General features: G+C 42.6%; 1 protein-coding gene across 2 annotated transcripts in view; it reads left to right on the forward strand.

Annotated features, from left to right (window-relative positions):
• tpo (thyroid peroxidase) overlaps positions 1–19,442 on the forward strand; it is a 108,818-nt gene that overhangs the window by 82,177 nt on the left and 7,199 nt on the right. The window contains exon 12 of one of the 2 annotated variants that reach the window (XM_069886182.1): positions 7,041–7,570. The exons of the other annotated variant lie outside the window; for it this stretch is intronic. Within the exon in view, the coding sequence (XP_069742283.1) occupies positions 7,041–7,051 (11 nt within the window). The 3' untranslated portion in view covers positions 7,052–7,570. Of the gene's footprint in view, positions 1–7,040; positions 7,571–19,442 lie in introns of those variants that run through there. 2 annotated transcript variants of the gene reach the window in all.

Genomic DNA, 19,442 nt, shown 5'->3' on the forward strand with positions numbered 1-19,442 from the left:
TAAAGAACCATGTGTTAAGCCATTAATCTTTCAGATTCATGGAACTGACATTAACTACAGGTTGCGAAACAAAAATATGAAATACATTCCTGATGAAGGGTCGGGCCCAAAAATTCAACTGCCTTTTACATTCTATGATGACTGCATGACCTGCTGTGTTTCTCCAGCACTTTTGCGTATTGCACTAGGCCCCAGCATCTGCCGATTTCTTTGTTGATCTTTGAAACACAATAGAAGGTTTCAGAGTGAGATTATTGCAGTTTATTATCTGTCTTTGGAATTAAAATTACTTTTATTATGATCTGTGCAACAGATGCAGAATCAGAGAATTCTGTATCCAAATCCGAATTTATTGTCATGAACATGTCATGAACTTTACTGTTTTGCAGGAGTATCACAGGTGCAAATATTGCTATAAATTACATTGAAAGCATAAATAAATTAATGCAAAAATAAGAGAAAGTGAGAAAGTGTTTGTGGTTCAATGTCCATTCAGGAATATGATGGCAGATGGGAAGAAGCTGTTTTTTGTATTGCTGGGTGTTAACCTTGGCTTGTTCCTCTACCTCTTTTCTGATGGTAGCAGTTTAAAGAGGGCATGGCCTGGGTGGTGACCATCCTTGAGGGTAGAAGCTGCTTTCTTAAGACACCGCCTCTTCTAGATGTCCTCAATGGAGTAAAGACTTATGCCCATGATGGTGTTGGTTGAGTTCACAACTCTTGTAGATTTTTTCTTGTCCTAGGCATTGGCACCTCCATACCAGATAGTGATGCAACCAGTCAGAATGCTCCCCATGGTACACCTGTAGAAATTTGCAAGTCTTTGATGACAGACCAAATCTCCTCAAACTCCCCACAAACTGTAGATACTGGTGAGCCTTCTCCATGATTGCATTGTCATGGGGGCCTCAGGACAGATCTTCAGAGATGTTTACATCCAGGAATTTGAAGTGTTAACCCTTTCCACTGCCGATTCCTTGATAAGAAGTAGTTCATATTCTCTTGATTTCCCCTTCCTGAAGTCCACAATCAGTTCCCTATTTTTTCTAACATCAAGTACAAGGTAGCTGTTGTGACACCACTCAACTAGCTGATCTACCTCACTCCTGTACACTTCCTCGTTGCCATCTGTGATTTTACCGATGACTGTGGTGTCACTGGCAAATTTGAAGATGTCTAACCACACAGTCTTAGGCATAGAGCGATCTGAGCAGTGGGTTAAGCACGCATCCTTGAAGTGCACATGTGTTGATTGTCAGTGAGGAGGAGACATTATTTCCAATTCATGCTGACTATGGTTTTCCAATGAAAAAGTCAAGGATCCAGTTGCAAAGTGAGGTACAGAGGCCCAAGTATTGGAGCTTGTTGACCAGCAGGGTATGATGGTGTTGACAGCTGAGCTGAGTTGATGAAGAATAGCCTGATGTATGTTGCTGATGTCCAGGCTGAGTTGAGAGACAGAGAGATTGCATCTTCTGCGGAGCGATTGTCTCTTCTTTTCTTTCTCTTTGGCTTGGCTTCGTGGACGAAGATTTATGGAGGGGTAATGTCCACGTCAGCTGCAGGCTCGTTTGTGGCTGACAAGTCCGATGCGGGACAGGCAGACACGGTTTCAGCGGTTGCAAGGGAAAATGGGTTGGTTGGGGTTGGGTGTTGGGCTTTTCCTCCTTTGTCTTTTGTCAGTGAGGTGGGCTCTGCGGTCTTCTTCAAAGGAAGTTGCTGCCCATCGAACTGTGAGGTGCCAAGATGCACGGTTGGAGGCGATATCAGCCCACTGGCGGTGGTCAATGTGGCAGGCACCAAGAGCTTTCTTTAGGCAGTCCTTGTACCTCTTCTTTGGTGCACCTCTGTCTCGGTGGCCAGTGGAGAGCTCGCCATATAACACAATCTTGGGAAGGCGATGGTCCTCCATTCTGGAGACGTGACCTACCCAGTGCTGTTGGATCTTCAGCAGCGTGGATTCGATGCTGTCAGCCTCTGCCATCTCGAGTACTTCGATGTTGGAGATGAAGTCGCTCCAATGAATGTTGAGGATGGAGCGGAGACAACGCTGGTGGAAGCGTTCTAGGAGCCGTAGGTGATGCCGTTAAAGGACCCATGATTCGGAGCCAAACAGGAGTGTGGGTATGACAACGGCTCTGTATACGCTAATCTTTGTGAGCGATTGTAATGATAGGCAAATTGCAGTAGGTCCAGATCTTTACTTAGATACGAGTTAATTCTGGCCATGACCAACCTCTCAAAGCATTTCATCACAGTAGACAGTCGTGCAGGCCTGTCTCCTGATTCTTTAGGTAGATAAAGAGAGGAAAATTATTGTTATACACTCAGAAAACCTAAATTCTGTTTCTGACAGCAAAATACAGGTTGAAAGCAATGGTGCTGGATGGTAGCCACATTTTATGAGCAGCTCCCAGGACGTCATGTCTTTTCACTCTCCAAGAACACTCTCCTCAAGCTGACAGGCTTAAGATCACTCCCTCTGTAACTCTGCACTTCTGTACTCAATCTTAATTTCGGTTCCATGTATGGGGTCTCCAACTGCTCGCAAATCAAACCATGCCATTCTTTGCTCAACATGGCTGAAGAAGGCTGAATTAGATTTTCCAACAAGATGTACTGTTGGTGAGAACGCATGTGGGGAAATCTACCTTGAGGTGTTTAACTCTTTTCAATGCTCTGCTGTACTGCTTGATACCAACAATGGAAGGAACGTCTCCCATGAACGTTGTTGGGCTTTCCTCACTGCTGTTTGTGCTGTTTCCATGGGCAATGAATCTTTTCTCTCTCTACTTTTTATTTTGGTGATTCCACCTTGATAAATGTGGCAATAAACATGAACTTGCAATACACAAACATGCTGGAGAAACCCAACAGGTCATGCAGCATCCATTGGAAGTCAATGGTAATCATCATTTCAAGCTGGAACTTGAAATCAGTAGTGAATACGTACTCATGGTCAGGACATAAGAGCAAAATAAATATATAAAAAATTCCATATGCACTCTTTCCACTTGAGCTATTGATAAGAGAAATGTTTACCTGAGATGCATAGATTGACCTGATATCAAATTCATGGCAAGTGTGACTTTTGCTAGTTGTTCATTACAGCTTGATGCATGTGAAAATAAACAATTCAGGTTAGTACTATTCTCTAACTGATGTCTGACCTGTCTTATCATCTTGTTGGGGTCTGAGGCAGATATCTAAAGCCCCAATTCAAAGCGGACTGCACCTTTATTTCCCCATTCAAAATTTTGAATAACAATGAACCTCCAAAGAGCCAACAGATATTGGGAAAGGGGCTCTCCAAGGGAACCTATGGGTGGGCAGTGGAGGAAGAGTGGGTATGGAGGGAAGAAACTGCCTCAAAGCATGCAGATATTAAACATGTGTTCAAATTTGAATTTGGCTTTTGATTCCTATTTTCTTGAATCTTTGTACCAATTATCATTCTTTCTCCCAATGCTCTATTTGTCTTCAATGGAATGAATGAACCAGAGTAAAATTATTTTCCCATTGCACATCAACATCACTAAGGTTACTGTGAATACTTGGCCAAAATGGATTTCATTATATTATCCACAAAAATTAACTTTGCCCACTTAACATCCACATTGGCATATTGTGAAGTGCTCAGGACGACATCTTATGAATGTGCTCAAAGGGTCATTACATTAGAGATACATTAGTAATAACACTGCTGTACCAGGAACCCAGTGTGGCTCCATCAATGAATTATTCACAGGTCATTGCTGGTGCTGGCAGTGGCTGCTCCATGTGTTGACAGAACGCTGGATCTACAACCTCTTTCCTCACCTCTCCTTGGATGTGATGGAAGCTGCTGCCTTTCCTTCTCATTGTTTGACAGCACAGCCTTCTCGTTTCTCTTTTTTTTTAAATTTTTTATTTTTCACACCATAAATCACATTAGCCATGATATACACTATTTCTTTTTCACACATATACAGTGACTTTTTCTCCCCCACCCCTCCTCCCAAGCCACCCCCCCACCCCCCCCCTCTCATCCATTTTAGGTATACAATCTAGGTTGCATTAAGCCAGTCAGACAATGTTGTCATTCAACAAAAATACACCAGAAATTCTACTGAGTCCATTCTTTTCTTTCCTTCTCCTTCCATCAACTTAGGTAATGTTTGTCCCCGGTAGGTTTTCGCTATTGTATTTAATGTAAGGCTCCTATACTTGTTCGAATATTTCAATATTATTTCTTAACCTATATGTTATTTTTTCTAATGGAATACATTTATTCATTTAAATTTAGTAGTTTCTTCCTTTTAATTTGGTTATGTATTCCATTAATATTTAAAGTCATATAGTTCAGCGTAGCCCTTTTATATTTTGTTTATCTTCTCTTTCCGTTTTTCCATCATTACCTTTCCTCCTTTTCCATTTCTGTTTTCTTATTTTCAACTCTTTATAAGACAACATTCCTACAACATCCAACATTTTCCTTATTCTCCTATTGCCTTCTCGTTTCTCCATGGCAACTGGCCCATGAGCTTGATCACACAAACAAGAAGAGTAGGAAACAGGAGCTTCCGTCACATCCAGCTTTAGGTGAGGAGGGAAACGGCAGGAACAGGGCAACCAGTCAATAAAGCAGGATCTGCCAATTCACAGCTCTGGCCTGCACCCACTGTGTAGGCTAGAGTGCAGCTCTGAACCCCATTCCAGTGATAAGTAGCTGCACCACACATCCCACTTAGCCCATCCAACACCAGCTACCCAGGCAGCCTTTCTACACTGAACCTGATCCCCTTTGCTCATTCCCTTTCAAAAGTTATTATTACACTTTTCTTTACTATGCTTTCAGGCAGTGTATTCCAAATTGTTGCACTCGAGCAAACCTTCCTTGTATTTGCCAACTGCCTTTAAATCAGTGTCCTCTTGTTGTCCACTAATTAAGCCACAGATCAGCATAACTTGGTTTATTCTATTGAAGCCTGTGATCTGTATAACCTATGGATCAGAGGTCAATCCACAGGACCATAAGAGTGGCAGAGAGGATCAATGGAGTCTCCCTCCCCCCTCAATCGACGTGAACTATAGGGATCTTTGTCTGAAGAAGATGCACAAAATCATTCAAGACCCCTTCCACCCTCCACACTGCATCTTTCAGCTGCTCCCATCAGGAAGGCGATACGGGAGTATCATAGCTAGTACTATCTGGCTGAGAAAGTTTCTTTCCACAAGAAGTACAAATACTGAATATTCAAAGGAACTGCTCACACTAACCATTCTAGTCTGTCATATTCATGAAACAATATTTATTTATTTGTCTATGTGAATATTTGTCCTGCATATGTATTATTTGTCTGTATGTGTATTATGTCTGAATGTGTGTCTGCATGTTTTGCACCGAGGACCAGAGAATGTCGTTTCATCAAGTTGTAGTTGTACTTGTACAATCAGATGACAATAAACTTGACTTGACTTGAGCGAAACAAAGAGATGATGACTTTCAAGTCAAATTTTCCCTTACAAAGGCTAAGTAGTTCATGAGTACTTTCACATAATCTCCCATCAATCTCTATTGGGTGGCAACTAGGTCGGTTTCTCTGGTCATCCACAAAATCAGAGTTCTACATTCCATGTGTCATTCGAACAAATGGGTGCAAGGAAAATGGAAAGTTATAGGCTGTGAGGGAGGGAAGGGTTAGATTGATTTTGAGTCATTTTATGTAGGTCAGCACAACACTGTGGGCTGAAGGGCCCACACTGTTCTGATTTTGTTGTATATTCTATGTTAAATGCCTTTTGTTTCCTTCACTGGTGCCCATCCAGTCAATAAGTTATGTAAGAACTATCATTAGTCTTCTATTTGTAATAATCCAGAGAATAATATTCTGACCATTTGATCTATGAGCACTCCCATGAGAGCAATCCCATCAGTCCCATTCCCTCTCTCCTTACTCGTTGTGGCCCCTCTGTGCTGGTAAAAAGCCATTATGGTGACTGCTTTATTCAGCATCTGTGCTCTTCTTGTGGGTCTGAACTTCAATTTCCTGTAGCCAACCATTTCAATTTCCCCAATCATTCCCTATACAGGAATGTTTGTCCTTGGCCTCATCCATCATTAGCGTAAGGATAAACAAACTTGAGGAACAACACATCGTATTCCTCCTGGACAGACTTAAAATTAACAGCATTAACATCACTTTTTCTAATTTTTGGTAACCCCCTACCTCTATCTGGTTCCACTGTTCCCATCTCTATTTTGCCTACTCCTGTTCTTATTTTTCTCCCTAAATTCTCTCCCAATAGTCCCTCCCTCAGTATGTCTCTCCACCTCCTGCTCCCTCGCCAGTTTCTTTCCCCCTTCATCTACATAATATCACTCCTTTTTTACTCTTGTCTGTCAATAACAGCTTGCAAACTGAAATGTTGATTTACCACTTCGACCCACTGCCTGACCCACTGAGATCCACCATTGTCCTCTCTCATGGTCACACGCCCTGCAATTGACTCCCTCTCACATATGTACATCAATTCCCCTTTTTGCCTCTCACCTCCACAAAAGGGGTAGTTTGTAGTAGGCAATGACATAAGATGGGAGAGGATGCTGGAGAACCTGAAGGAATGTCCCGCGGAGATAGGGAGAATTTATAATCTCCGCCAAGATATTGCCAAGGTCAGGATCAAACCCTGGGGTGTGAGTCAGCAGACGAACTAAGCAGCCAGCTTCAGGAACATTATTTTGCATTCCCTGACTCCTGCCATAATTACATTAGGAGGATGTGAGAACAGCTAAAAAATCATTTCAAAGGAATTGCACTTTTATAGCCCTAAAATCTGATTAAATTCATTGCAAGTGCAAAGGAGATTTGTCAATTTTTGTCATTAATATTAATTTTAACTCTTTTGAAATTAAATTTCAACAGAGCCAGATCATGGAGAGGTGATCATTTCAATATATTAATAAGCTCAAAAGAAGCTCCTGCTGCAGCTGTTATTTTCTGTGTCCTTGCTATTTCTCACACTACATGTACTACTAATGTTTGTTTTCTTTACCTTAGAACATCAGTGAATGTTCCTGTGGAAGGAAAATAAATGTGCTTTTTGTGATGAGGATGCCATTGATTGGTTTCTCGAATCTTCTCTTCTCAAGAACCTGCTGCACAACACTGAGGAAATGTTTCTGTGGGATGGTGATGCCCTTTGCAGCCACAATTTGTTCAAACCCTAGAATTCCACTGTTACTTAACTATATATTTGTGATCTCTGCCAATGGTCAATTGAGTTTTCTAAAACCAATAAAACCTGAATTTTACAATATTTTAAAGATGATGCTACAGCGGAAACACACTATTGTAATTGCTGCATATGGGAAACAACTGAGACCAATTTTGTGCATTACATTTTCTAAGACGTTGTACCGCTCAAGTTCTGTGTTACAGTAATTAGGATGCTGTAGTATGGAGAACTAATCGACTTTAGAGCTATGATATCAGAACCTGGAAATTTGTGGCAATTCACCTGCTAATTTTAGAGAAGCCCATCAGAGTGGGTAAAATGTTCTTTTTTACACTGATAGAAAATGAACAGGTTTGAGAGTTATTTTCACTTACCATTTTTCATTCTTTTATTTTTAATTATTGTTATCACAAGGAATTCATGAATGGAATATTATTATGTTTTAAATGGAATTTATCATGTTTTATATAATCTATACTTCATCCTCAATTCTCTATCACCCAGTTAAGATCATTCTATTCCCTTTCTTCAGTCTTTTTCATTTTCTAAAGTTGATTGGTCATGAAATAAAATTTATACGAGTCTGCAATTAGAGCACCATCATATCTCATCCCTCCATTTTTCTCAGAAGATGTTTAAAAGAAAAATTATTGTTAAAAATATTTACTGCAGATGAATTTGAGAATATTCTAATTATTCACCTTCATACTCCTTAAAAAGAGTTCAAGTAGTGAAATGCAACTCGTGTTGTGCAGGCGTGAGTTTATTTTAGATTTCTTTTTCAATATTTTTATAGTTCCTTGAAATAAAAACCAATTAACTAACAATGGTATTGAAACATTCATTACATTGAAAAGAAGTAAAATGAAACAAAAAAACCTCTACAAGTTATCTAATTATCAATCCCCTCCCTTCGGAGGCTACTGGCTTAACACAAACAGCCCACCACTAATAATAATTAAAAAAAGAAGAGAAACAATGGGGTCAAAACCCAGAAACTAATTAATCTTACAAATTTTGAAAATAATTAAGAAAGGAACCCGACATAAAATGTTACGGAGTCCAGAAGACCCCAAAACCCAGCAGCAATAGATATGCACCATGACAAAGGGTTACTTAAACAAAAGTTGTTTTTAATTATCTTTGCACATGAAAACAGAATCAAACTTTAAAATTACTATCAACTTACTTAAACCCCCTCTAATTCTAAGCGCACATGTGTGTAATAAGTATAGAAAAGTTCTTTGACTCACAGTCCAATCTCATTGGTTGTAGGCAATTCTTGTACTGTGTACCAAAGTTCGCCAGGCTTTAGTGCTTAACAGGCAAATTGTTACCACTCAGGAGGGTTCTTGTTGGTTATCAGAGAGAGATTCTTTTTGTTCCAGGACCTGATTCCTTTTTAATCAGTCTTGCTGACAAAACTTGCCCCCTTTAGGGTCTCCAGATGATCCTCTTTCTTTCAGGTCACCACAGAGTTCCTTCCAGACAGTCAGTCTTCCCCTTTGACCAGGCAGTCTTCCAAAGTTTGCCAGATTGTCCCTCTGGAACTGAAGTCTGTGTCTCTCCTCTTTCTCACTCCCTCCCTCTCTGAGAGCAAAACTGTTCTGCCTCTGCCTGCAAAGCTCTATTGCTCTTCCAGACAAGCTGCTGATGTATGTTGCTACTTTGTTGCCTTTTGCAAAATAGCACTCTGCAAACATTCTGTGTTTTAAAATGTTTGTGTGCAACCTGCACTAACAGTCATCCCAAACCACCTCTAAATACTCTGTCAATAGCGAAACAGCTCATCGTGCAGATCTCCATACTCGCAGTTCTCTGCCACTCCATACAAGGCGGTAATGAACGAGTCTACTCTTTCTGCAGGCTGCTGTATTCTCTTGTTAAATTTAGGCACAAAATAATAATCGAACCCTCTCTGTACAGTATTGTACTGCTGCCACTGCACACCTCTTAAGTCTAGGCCCCGTAGCATGTCGTGAGCCTCATCCCCCATGCAGTATACCAGTGTATTCACCTAGTTAGCTTCAGAGAAATTATTTAAATTACTTGCCTGCCTGAAGCGCAAAGCGCTTGAATCTTCTTATCCACTTCTCCACTCCTGTGGATTTGAGAAGTAGAAGGATTTTGGAGGTTTTATCGTGAAAGTTACTGTTTGGGGTGTCTCCACATGTTTAGGCCCATTCTCTGTCTTAGCTCAACTCTTTCACTTTTACCCTTTCGCAGCCCATCCTCCTCTCTGTGGCTTAAAGCTCTACTCTGACACCATGCCATGTTAGGTTCAAACACTTTTGTAATAAAAGCTACCTTGAGTCTGGAGTTGCGTTCATAACTTGCTTTATTTTAACATACCCTTGGTGAATATCTACATGTGCAGGCATTGCCTGCCGTCCCTGAGCCTGCCAGATGCATAACTCTCCCGGATGCGGATGTCCCACCCCGTGATGTTATCGGCCCACTTGATGTCCCCCCAATAGTGTTACACCACAGACGTGACCTTGGTAAGTTTAACTGAGTTCCCTGACAACCTCAGGTAGGTCAGGGACCCTGTTGGGTTCCGACAGCATTGACCTGGATGGACCCTTTCAAAATGCTGTGTAACTGAGGTGCTAACTGTGTAAATCGCCCGGTTAACTCCATTTACACAAGAGTTTGAAAGGGCCTTAGTGTTCAGCCTCAGGTTCCAGCATCTGCAGTCTCCTCTGTGTTTCTTTTAAGCTTCTTACCTACAGTTTTTCTTAACTTAATACACATCAAATACATGAACATTTGAACCTCGTGCTTTTTTCCCTTAAGGCTGAAAGCCTAATAAATTTGCAAGCCTAAATACACGATCAATTTTGTGCATTTTTCAACAGTAAGTCCCACATACAAGTGTTGTTTGCTGGATTAAATTGTGCTGGTAATTATTTTCAGTGGAAAGCAGAATCATCACGATTGCCCTTGGCATTTTGTGCGTAATATACCTCAGTATAGCCGACACGTTCCAGGCATTAGTTGCACACTGTCTGAGATCACACGTCACATAATGCATGCTTCCTCCACTGTCAGCAGAAGCTAGAGCTGTGAGACAACCCAAAATCATTAATGTTCACTCCCAGAAAAGTTTGTATCAGGCCCCTTCGGCCCACAAACCCATGCTGCCCAAATACAAATCCTGTATGTTTTGAACAGTGGGAGGAAACCCACACAAGCACAGGGAGAATCTACAAACTCCTTACAGATTTGAACCCGAGTCGCCGACGCCGTAATAACGTTGTGCTAACTGCTACACTAACTGTGCCACCAATGCAAATCCTTAATTAAAGGATTTACATTGTGTCACGGACATTGGGCTCACAGCAACCACCAGTCTCAATTTACAGTGGCTGCCCTTATGGTAAATGCATCTGCGGTGCTTTCTTCACTGACCATGTTCCTTATTCAAATAAATTTGCTGTTGAATGCTGTGATCACTGACCCCCTTGATCAGCTCAAACCTCAACCACAGCACAAAAGTCTATTGCTCCAGACCATTATTTGGCCAGGAACAAAGGAGTGTGCTGTGCACCGATCTCTCCCCTGGGATTTTCATCCCTCTATGGCACCTTTTGCACAACTATTCTGTGCTGGCTGGAAGAATGTTCTTCTAGAGCTGACTGTATTCTCAGTGATCAGTGATGCAATAGCTCCAAGTACTGAATGCAGCTTCCAGCAGGGACAGCAGATATCCAATCCAAAATGTCACTGTGCTACTACTAACAAATTTGTTCACACGTTTTGCAAGGAGTGGGTGATCACATTACATACAACATATGCTTAGTGCACCAAAAGTGATCCAAATTTCTAGCTGCTCAGTTTTTGTTTATTTTCATTTACTGTGATTGGTGAATGTTACCACCTCCACACGTAATGTTATGTCATGATACTGACTCCTATCCTTCATGTTAGTTTTTGATGCATAATTATGAATGTTGAAAAATACACTAAGGTTATATGATTTACAATATTATTGAAATCCCTTTTTATTACTACTTTATTACTTAGAATTTATGAAGCAGTTCACTGTGATGTCAAGCCTTGAATATGACTACATGAGAATGTTTAATAAAAAGTATATTATAAACTTAATTGCCAAACAATTGTAAGTGGCATCTTTGGACTCATACTCAGGGGTATCCCAGCCTGAAGGTCTTTCTCTGGCTCATGGATACTTAGTGACTAAATTATATTCTTTTTATTTAATTAATCAATCTATTTTCAAAAACATAATAAAAGGTTTATGAAAATTTACGTACAAAATACGCAATTGAATTACATTTGAACTTTCATCGCTCTTTTTGCCCCTTGAGAAAACTGATTATCAACTGTTGATTATTTCTTCCCGTGGTCCCATTTTTGCTGATAGTTGGAGGAATGAGTTCAGATTGGGTGGCTGGATGAATTTGGGGATGTCAGGTAATGTGATCACTGATCCCTTGTGTCTGCTTTACTTCTCCCAAAATAAATAGGTCTTGTTTGCATTGGGATTCCAAATTCAAGCTTGAATATATAACAGCATTATCAAAATGAGACATGTTCATTTGATATTATTTTCCTGCTTTAAGGGTGCAACTAAAAAGAGTGGAATAAATTAAAACTATTCCAAACCTGGCCTTCCATCCTTGCTTTTTTACTTTCTTCTATTGAAGCTCAGCACAAAATGAAGCCACTGAATCCCAGCCGATTGCTTATACAGATCATGCCATTGTGATCCATTACAGGATCACCAAACAGAATATCCACGATTACCCATCTGCAAATTTGGCAGGTACATGTTCTAGCTCAGGGGTCAACAAACTTGCTTAACGCAAGGTTCACTTACAATAAACTTCAAAAGAACTGCAAGGCATGAAAAAATATTGCATCCACGATTTTATTCTTACATGCATATTTTGCATAGGTTGATCAGAGGCCACCTATTTTTCCCCAAATATAACATGGATTATTTGATAAGTATTTTGACAATTGTATGCAGTCAGTTCTCAATATTTCATTTCAAGGCAGTCTCCCATCTTGACTGTGAAATGAAACCCTCCCTTTCTCTTAGACTCCAGTACATGGATCAGCCCTGTGTGTAAAGTGGGTAAGGTTTAGAAGTGAAGCCCCATCAACGTTTTGATTCATTGATCCTGCACTGCAAACTACTAGTGGATAGTCGCTGGGTCTTTCATTTTTTTGAAACTTACATTCAGCCCACGAGCAATTCCATGCCTGCCACCTTGGTTTCTATTTGTTTTTGGGTCTGTTGGTTTGTTTTAGATTTTTTTCTATCTGCACTAGTTTGGCTTTTAACTCAGGAAACCTGAAGGAAGTATGAATGTTTATGCACTTAACACTGCAGTTCACAACCAAAATTGTTTGACCTGCATTTCTATTTCTTATTTTAAACATGTCCCAAACACACATCTCATTACCACAGCAATGTATATTTTTTTGAAGGGCTGTAATAGCGTCTACCAACCTGTGTTTGGTTTGCATTAACACCTTGCAATGTACCATCCCAGTGGAAAGATGTAATTTTGTCTCATGAGTTTTTAACACTTATTTCTGATATAAAGGCCACAAAAGTTTTAGAATTAACCTAGTCACCATATAAAAGTGGAGTCATAATTGTGCCCTGGCAGTTAATTACAGGTAGGCAGATTACCAAAATTGAATATAACATTGCTAAGTGTTACAAGATCAAACCAGCAACCACAAAGAAGGGATATCACACAGGGGTAAAGATGAAGTGAGAGGAAACTTCCAGGCTAACGTCCAAGCAAAGCTCGAGGATGCAATCTGCCTCATGGACACATCTCCTGAAACCCTCTGGGATCAGCTGAAAACGGCCATACTGCAATCCACTGAAGAGGTACTGGGCTTCTCCTCCAGGAAAAACAAGGACTGGTTCGACGAAAACAACCAGGAAATCCAGGAGCTGCTGGCAAAGAAGTGATCTGCCCACAAGGCTCACCTTACAAAGCCTTCCAGGCCAGAGAAAAAATGAGCCTTCCATCTCACATGCAGCCATCTTCAGCGCAAACTCCGGGAGATCCAAAATAAGTGGTGGACTAGCCTCGCCAAATGAACCCAGCTTAGCGCTGACATTGGCGACTTCAGGGGTTTTTATGAGACACTAAAGGCTGTGTACGGCCCCTCACCCCAAGTCCAAAGACCTCTGCACAGCTCAGATGGCGAAGTCCTCCTCAGCGACAAGATCTCCATCCTCAACCGATGGTCAGAACACTTCCAATCTCTTTTCAGTGCCAACTGCTCAGTCCAAGAATCTGCACTGCTCCAGCTCCCTCAACAGCCCTTGAGTCTAGAGCTGGATGAGGTCCTCACCCGGGAAGAGACATATAAGGCAATTGAACAACTGAAAAGTGGCAAAGCAGCAGGTATGGATGGAATCCCCCCCCCCCCCCAGAGGTCTGGAAGGCTGGCGGCAAAACTCTGCATACCAAACTGCATGAGTTTTTCATGCTCTGCTGGGACCAAGGAAAGCTGCCTCAGGACCTTTGTGATGCCATCATCATCTCCCTGTACAAAAACAAAGGCGAGAAATCAGACTGCTCAAACTACACGGGAATCACACTGCTCCTCATTGCAGGCAAAATCTTCGCTAGGATTCTCCATAATAGACTAAATCCTAGTGTCGCCGAAAATGTCCTCCCAGAATCACAGTGTGGCTTTCGCGCAAACAGAGGTCTTTGCCCTCAGACAGCTCCAAGAAAAGTGCAGAGAACAAAACAAAGGACTCTACATCACTTTTGTTGACCTCACCAAAGCCTTCGACACCGTGAGCAGGGAAGGGCTTTGGCAAATACTAGAGCGCCTCGGATGCCCTCCCAGGTTCCTCAACATGCTTATCCAACTGCTCAAAAAGCAACAAGGTCGGGTCAGATACAGCAATGAGCTCTCCGAACCCTTCTCCATTGACAATGGCGTGAAGCAAGGCCGCGTCCTCGCACCAACCCTCTTTACTATCTTCTTCAGCATGATGCTGAAACAAGCCATGAAAGACCTCAACAATGAAGACGCTGTTTACATCTGGTACTGCACGGATGGCAGTCTCTTCAATCTGAGGCGCCTGAAAGCTCAAACCAAGACACAAGAGCAACTTGTCCGTGAACTACTTTTTGCAGTTGATGCCGCTTTAGTTGCCCATTCAGAGCCAGTTATCCAGTGCATGGCATCCTGTTTTGTGGAAACTGCCAAAATGTTTGGCCTGGAAGTCAGCCTGAAGAAAACTGAGATCCTCCATCAGCCAGCTCCCCACCATGACTACCAGACCCACCCCCCCCCCACATCTCCATCGGGCACACAAAACTCAAAATGGTCAACCAGTTTACCTACCTCGGCTGCACCATTTCATCTGATGCAACGATCGACAACGAGATAGACAACAGACTTGCCAAGGCAAATAGCGCCTTTGGAAGACTACACAAAAGAGTCTGGAAAAACAACCACCTGAAAAACACACAAAGATCAGCATGTACAGATACGTTGTCATACCCATGCTCCTGTTCGGCTCCGAATCATGGGTCCTCTACCGGCATCACCTACGGCTCCTAGAACGCTTCCATCAGCGCTGTCTCCGCTCCATCCTCAACATTCATTGGAGTGACTTCATCACCAACATCGAAGTACTCGAGCTGGCAGAGTCCGCATCGTATCCACGCTGCTGGAGACCCAACTGCGCTGGATGGGTCACGTCTCCAGAATGGAGGACTACTGCCTTCCCAAGATTGTGTTATATGGCGAGCTCTCCACTGGCCACCGAGACAGAGGTGCACCAAAGAAGAGGTACAATGACTGCTTAAAGAAATCTCTTGGTGCCTGCCACATTGACCATCGCCAGTGGGCTGATATCGCCTCCAACCGTGCATCTTGGCGCCTCACAGTTCGGCGGGTAGCAACCTCCTTTGAAGAGGACCGCAGAGCCCACCTCACTGACAAAATACAAAAGAGGAAAAACCCAACACCCAACCGCAACCAACCAATTTTCCCTTGCAACTACTGCAACTGTGCCTGCCTGTCCCGCATCGGACTTGTCAGTCACCAACGAGCCTGCAGAAGACGTGGACATACCCCTCCATAAATCTTCATCCGCAAAGCCAAGCCAAAGATGAAAGATGAACAATTTCTTTATGAACAAAAATTCACTTTCAAACTTTCATTTAAAATCCCCCCTTTTTAACAATGCCCACTGGTTACTATGCAAATTTCTATAACAGTGTAAAACTAATAAATTCCCCAGCCTAAATATATCATATGTAATTAAAGTCTGTTATATTTCCAACTAGCCCACAGAAAAACTTAGACACAAAACAAACACAAAACAGTCAAGACTCACAAAAATTTGATCTCAACAGAAGCAAAGATCATAAACAAAATTCAGTTTGTTTGGTAAACTGAAGCCAAAAGATCTTTGAGAGAGAGAGAGAGAGAGAGAGAGAGAGAGAGAGAGAGAGAGAGAAAGAGCACAAAATTCAAAGTTGTCTTCTTGTGTTGCTTGCAGAGAGGGGAACCACTGGCTAGGTCTGGATCCTTCTGGCTACCTTTGGAATGTTCATCCTTTTTGAAATCCCAACATTCTAAACTGTCCTCCAGACCATGACTCACGCTCTGGGCCTTCTTCCACTCCACAGCACCACCCATTGGTGGTTTATCATCTAAGTCCAGAAATGTTTTAATCATTTTCTGCACAGTTCGTCTCCCACTCTCTCAGCAGTCCACCTTCACCTTGGCTCTTAAAGGCAAACTGTCACTTTTTAAGATAAAACCACACACCACATAGGCCAATACACAACACAGAACTCTGTAACATAAGGAAGACATTTTTTAAATACACATGGTAAATATCAGTGACAAAACTCCACTTAAACCATCCTTGATTTGGTTGAGAAAGTTGTGGTGAACAAGCTCCTTGAGCTACTGCAGTTCTTGTGTGTTAGATTGTTGGTTCCAGGGTTTTCACCCAGTGAAATGACCGCAAGCCACTCCCAATAAAACTCCTATGGTGAGTACCCGCTCTTACAATTCCTGTCTTAGCCAATGGATTTTTGTGAGCCACATATGATATGTCAAAGTTGCATGTGGCTTGCAAGCCATGCTTTGACCATACAGATGCCTGGCCATGTGCCATGATGTACAATGTTGGATGCTTCATGGCTCAATGTGTTTTTGCCGATGTCAGTTCCCATGCCAGACATCTGCCACTCATCCAGGAGCAGCTCTCTCAGAACATGCAAAGTCTGTCTCACTACATGCCAGTTGTGCTTTAGAGCTTCACAACTTTGTGATGGCTGTGCTCTTAATCTCAACTCCCATTCCCACACCTACAATGATCTCCAGTCACAATTCCAAGAATTTTCTACTCATGCATTTGATTGTGTGCATCCACCTATCAGAGTCTAATGTCCTGAGTTAACCCTTGAAGTCTTAGACCACCACCAAACTTAGCTCATAAAAGAGGATGACAGACCATAAACCCCATGCACCTTTTTGTTCTCATGACCCACAAACTGGATGCACCACCTACCTGTCTCCTCCACTTACTTTGCAATAGCAGTGGGCCTTCAATGCAGTAGAATGCCACAGTAGTGAGCCTCAGAAAAATCATTCTGGGCTCCAAAGAATATCCAGGCTTTCCTCAAGATTAGATATTCTGATGCAGCAATAAATTCAAACATTTCAGGTAATTAATCTACACCAGTCCACAGCTTGTAGCTCAGGACCACATCAGACCACAACATGAAGCGCAGGTCCACAGCATGTAGCTCAGGTCCACACCAGTCCACAACATTTAGCTCAGGACCACACCAGTCCACAACATGTAACTCAGAACCACACCAGTCCACAACATGTAGCCCAGGACCACACCAGTCCACAACATGTAGCCCAGGACCACACCAGTCCACAACATGTAGCCCAGGACCACACCAGTCCACAACATGCAACTCAGAACCACACCAGTCCACAACATGTAGCCCAGGACCACACCAGTCCACAACATGTAGCCCAAGACCACACCAGTTCACAACATGTAGCTCAGGATAACACCAGTCCACAACATGCAACTCAGAACCACACCAGTCCACAACATGCAACTCAGAACCACACCAGTCCACAACATGCAACTCAGAACCACACCAGTCCACAACATGCAACTCAGAACCACACCAGTCCACAACATGCAACTCAGAACCACACCAGTCCACAACATGCAACTCAGAACCACATCAGTCCACAACATGCAACTCAGGACCACACCAGTCCACAACATGCAGCCCAGGACCACACCAGTCCACAACATGTAGCTCATGTCCACACCAGTCCACAACATGTAGCGCAGCGCCACACCAGTCCACAACATATAGCTCAGGTCCACACCAGTATACAACATGTAGCTGAGGACCACACCAGTCTACAACATGTAGGTCAGGGCCACACCAGTCCACAACATGTAGCCCAGGACCACACCAGTCCACAACATGTAGCCCAGGACCACACCAGTCCACATGTAGCTCATGTCCACACCAGTCCACAAAATGTAGCTCATGTCCACACCAGTCCACAACATATAGCTCAGGTCAACACCAGTACACCACATGTAGCTGAGGACCACACCAGTCTACAACATGTAGCTCAGGGCCACACCAGTCCACCACATGTAGCTCAGGTCCACACCAGTCCACAACATGTAGCCCAGGACCACACCAGTCCACCACATGTAGCTCATGTCCACACCAGTCCACAACATATAGCGCAGGACCACACCAGTCCACATCATATAGCTCATGTCCACACCAGTCCACAGCATGTAGCTCAGGTCCACACCAGTCCACAACATGTAGCTCAGGTCCACACCAGTCCACAGCATGTAGCTCAGGTCCACACCAGTCCAGAACATGTAGCTCAGGGCCACTCCAGTCCACAACAAATAGCATAGGATCACGTCAGTCCACAACATGTAGCTTATGTTCACACCAGTCCACAACATGTAGCTCAAGTCCACACGAGTCTGCAGCAGACAGCTCAGAACCGCGTCACTATTCTCCAAGTCCAGAAATTAACACCTCCTCCAGTCCCACCTTTGTTTCCGCTACTGGTCCTATTACCAATTCCATCTGCTCTACACCTTCTTCTGCTTTTAGACCATTTATGACTCTTACCTTTTGTTTACTTTTTTCGCTGAAGCCACTCCACGTATATTCACCATATCCTGTAGTACATGTAAATATACAGTAGAGGCACTCACTGTTCAGCAAATGGTACATTAATTGTGTCATCATCCATCCAAAAGAAGGAGCAGAACATTAGAAACACGTTTCTTAAAGTCACCATCAAGATGCTACAATATTGAAACTTGTTGGTCTGGAATAAGGGTAAATGATGCTCTGTGGAGACTCCTAGCATTTTGTGCAAAGTTATTTTCCTGTGGGTATTTCATACACAGCATCCAAAATCAGAAATGCTGTAAATACTCATCGGGTCAGACAGCATCCATGGAAAGTGAAACAGAGTCCATGTTTTATTTCCAATGATGGTACTCAGATCAGAGCATAAGGTCTGTTTCTTATTCCACTGATGTTGCTTGAACTACTGAGTGTTCCCAGCAGTAAATGTTTTTATTTCAGATATCCAGCATCTGCTGGATTTTTTTAAAGTCATTGCACATGGTGCTATGCACACAATGTTTCCGAATCATAATTATGATCATTTATGGCATTTTTTATCTTTTGAGTCACTTGAAATAGCAAGCCAACCATTGGGTGCTGTTGAAGTGGAAGGTCTGAACCAAAGGCACTGCCTGAATAAAGAGAAAGCTGCTGGGTAGATTAGAACCAGAGAACATTACAGCACAGAAACAGGCCTTTTCAGCCCTTCTAGTCCACGCCAAACCATTTTGTTTTGTCTAGTCCCACCCAGTCCATAGTCCTGCATGCCTCTCCTATCCAAGTACCTGTCGAAATTCTTCTTAAACGTTAAAATCGAGCCCGCATTCACCACTTCAGCTGGATGCTCATTCCGCACCCCCATCACTCTCTGTGTGAAGAAATGCCCCCTCATGTTCCCCCTAAACCCTTTCCTCTTTCATTCATAACCATGTCCTCTGGTTTGCATCCCACCTTCCCTCAGTGGAAAAAATAACCTATCTACACTTACTCCTTCTCTCCTCTTCATAATTGTTTTGAATATTTTATTTGATATTCCAT

The sequence above is a fragment of the Narcine bancroftii genome, chromosome 6 (genome assembly GCF_036971445.1).
Source record: "Narcine bancroftii isolate sNarBan1 chromosome 6, sNarBan1.hap1, whole genome shotgun sequence".
NCBI classification, from domain to species: domain Eukaryota; kingdom Metazoa; phylum Chordata; class Chondrichthyes; order Torpediniformes; family Narcinidae; genus Narcine; species Narcine bancroftii.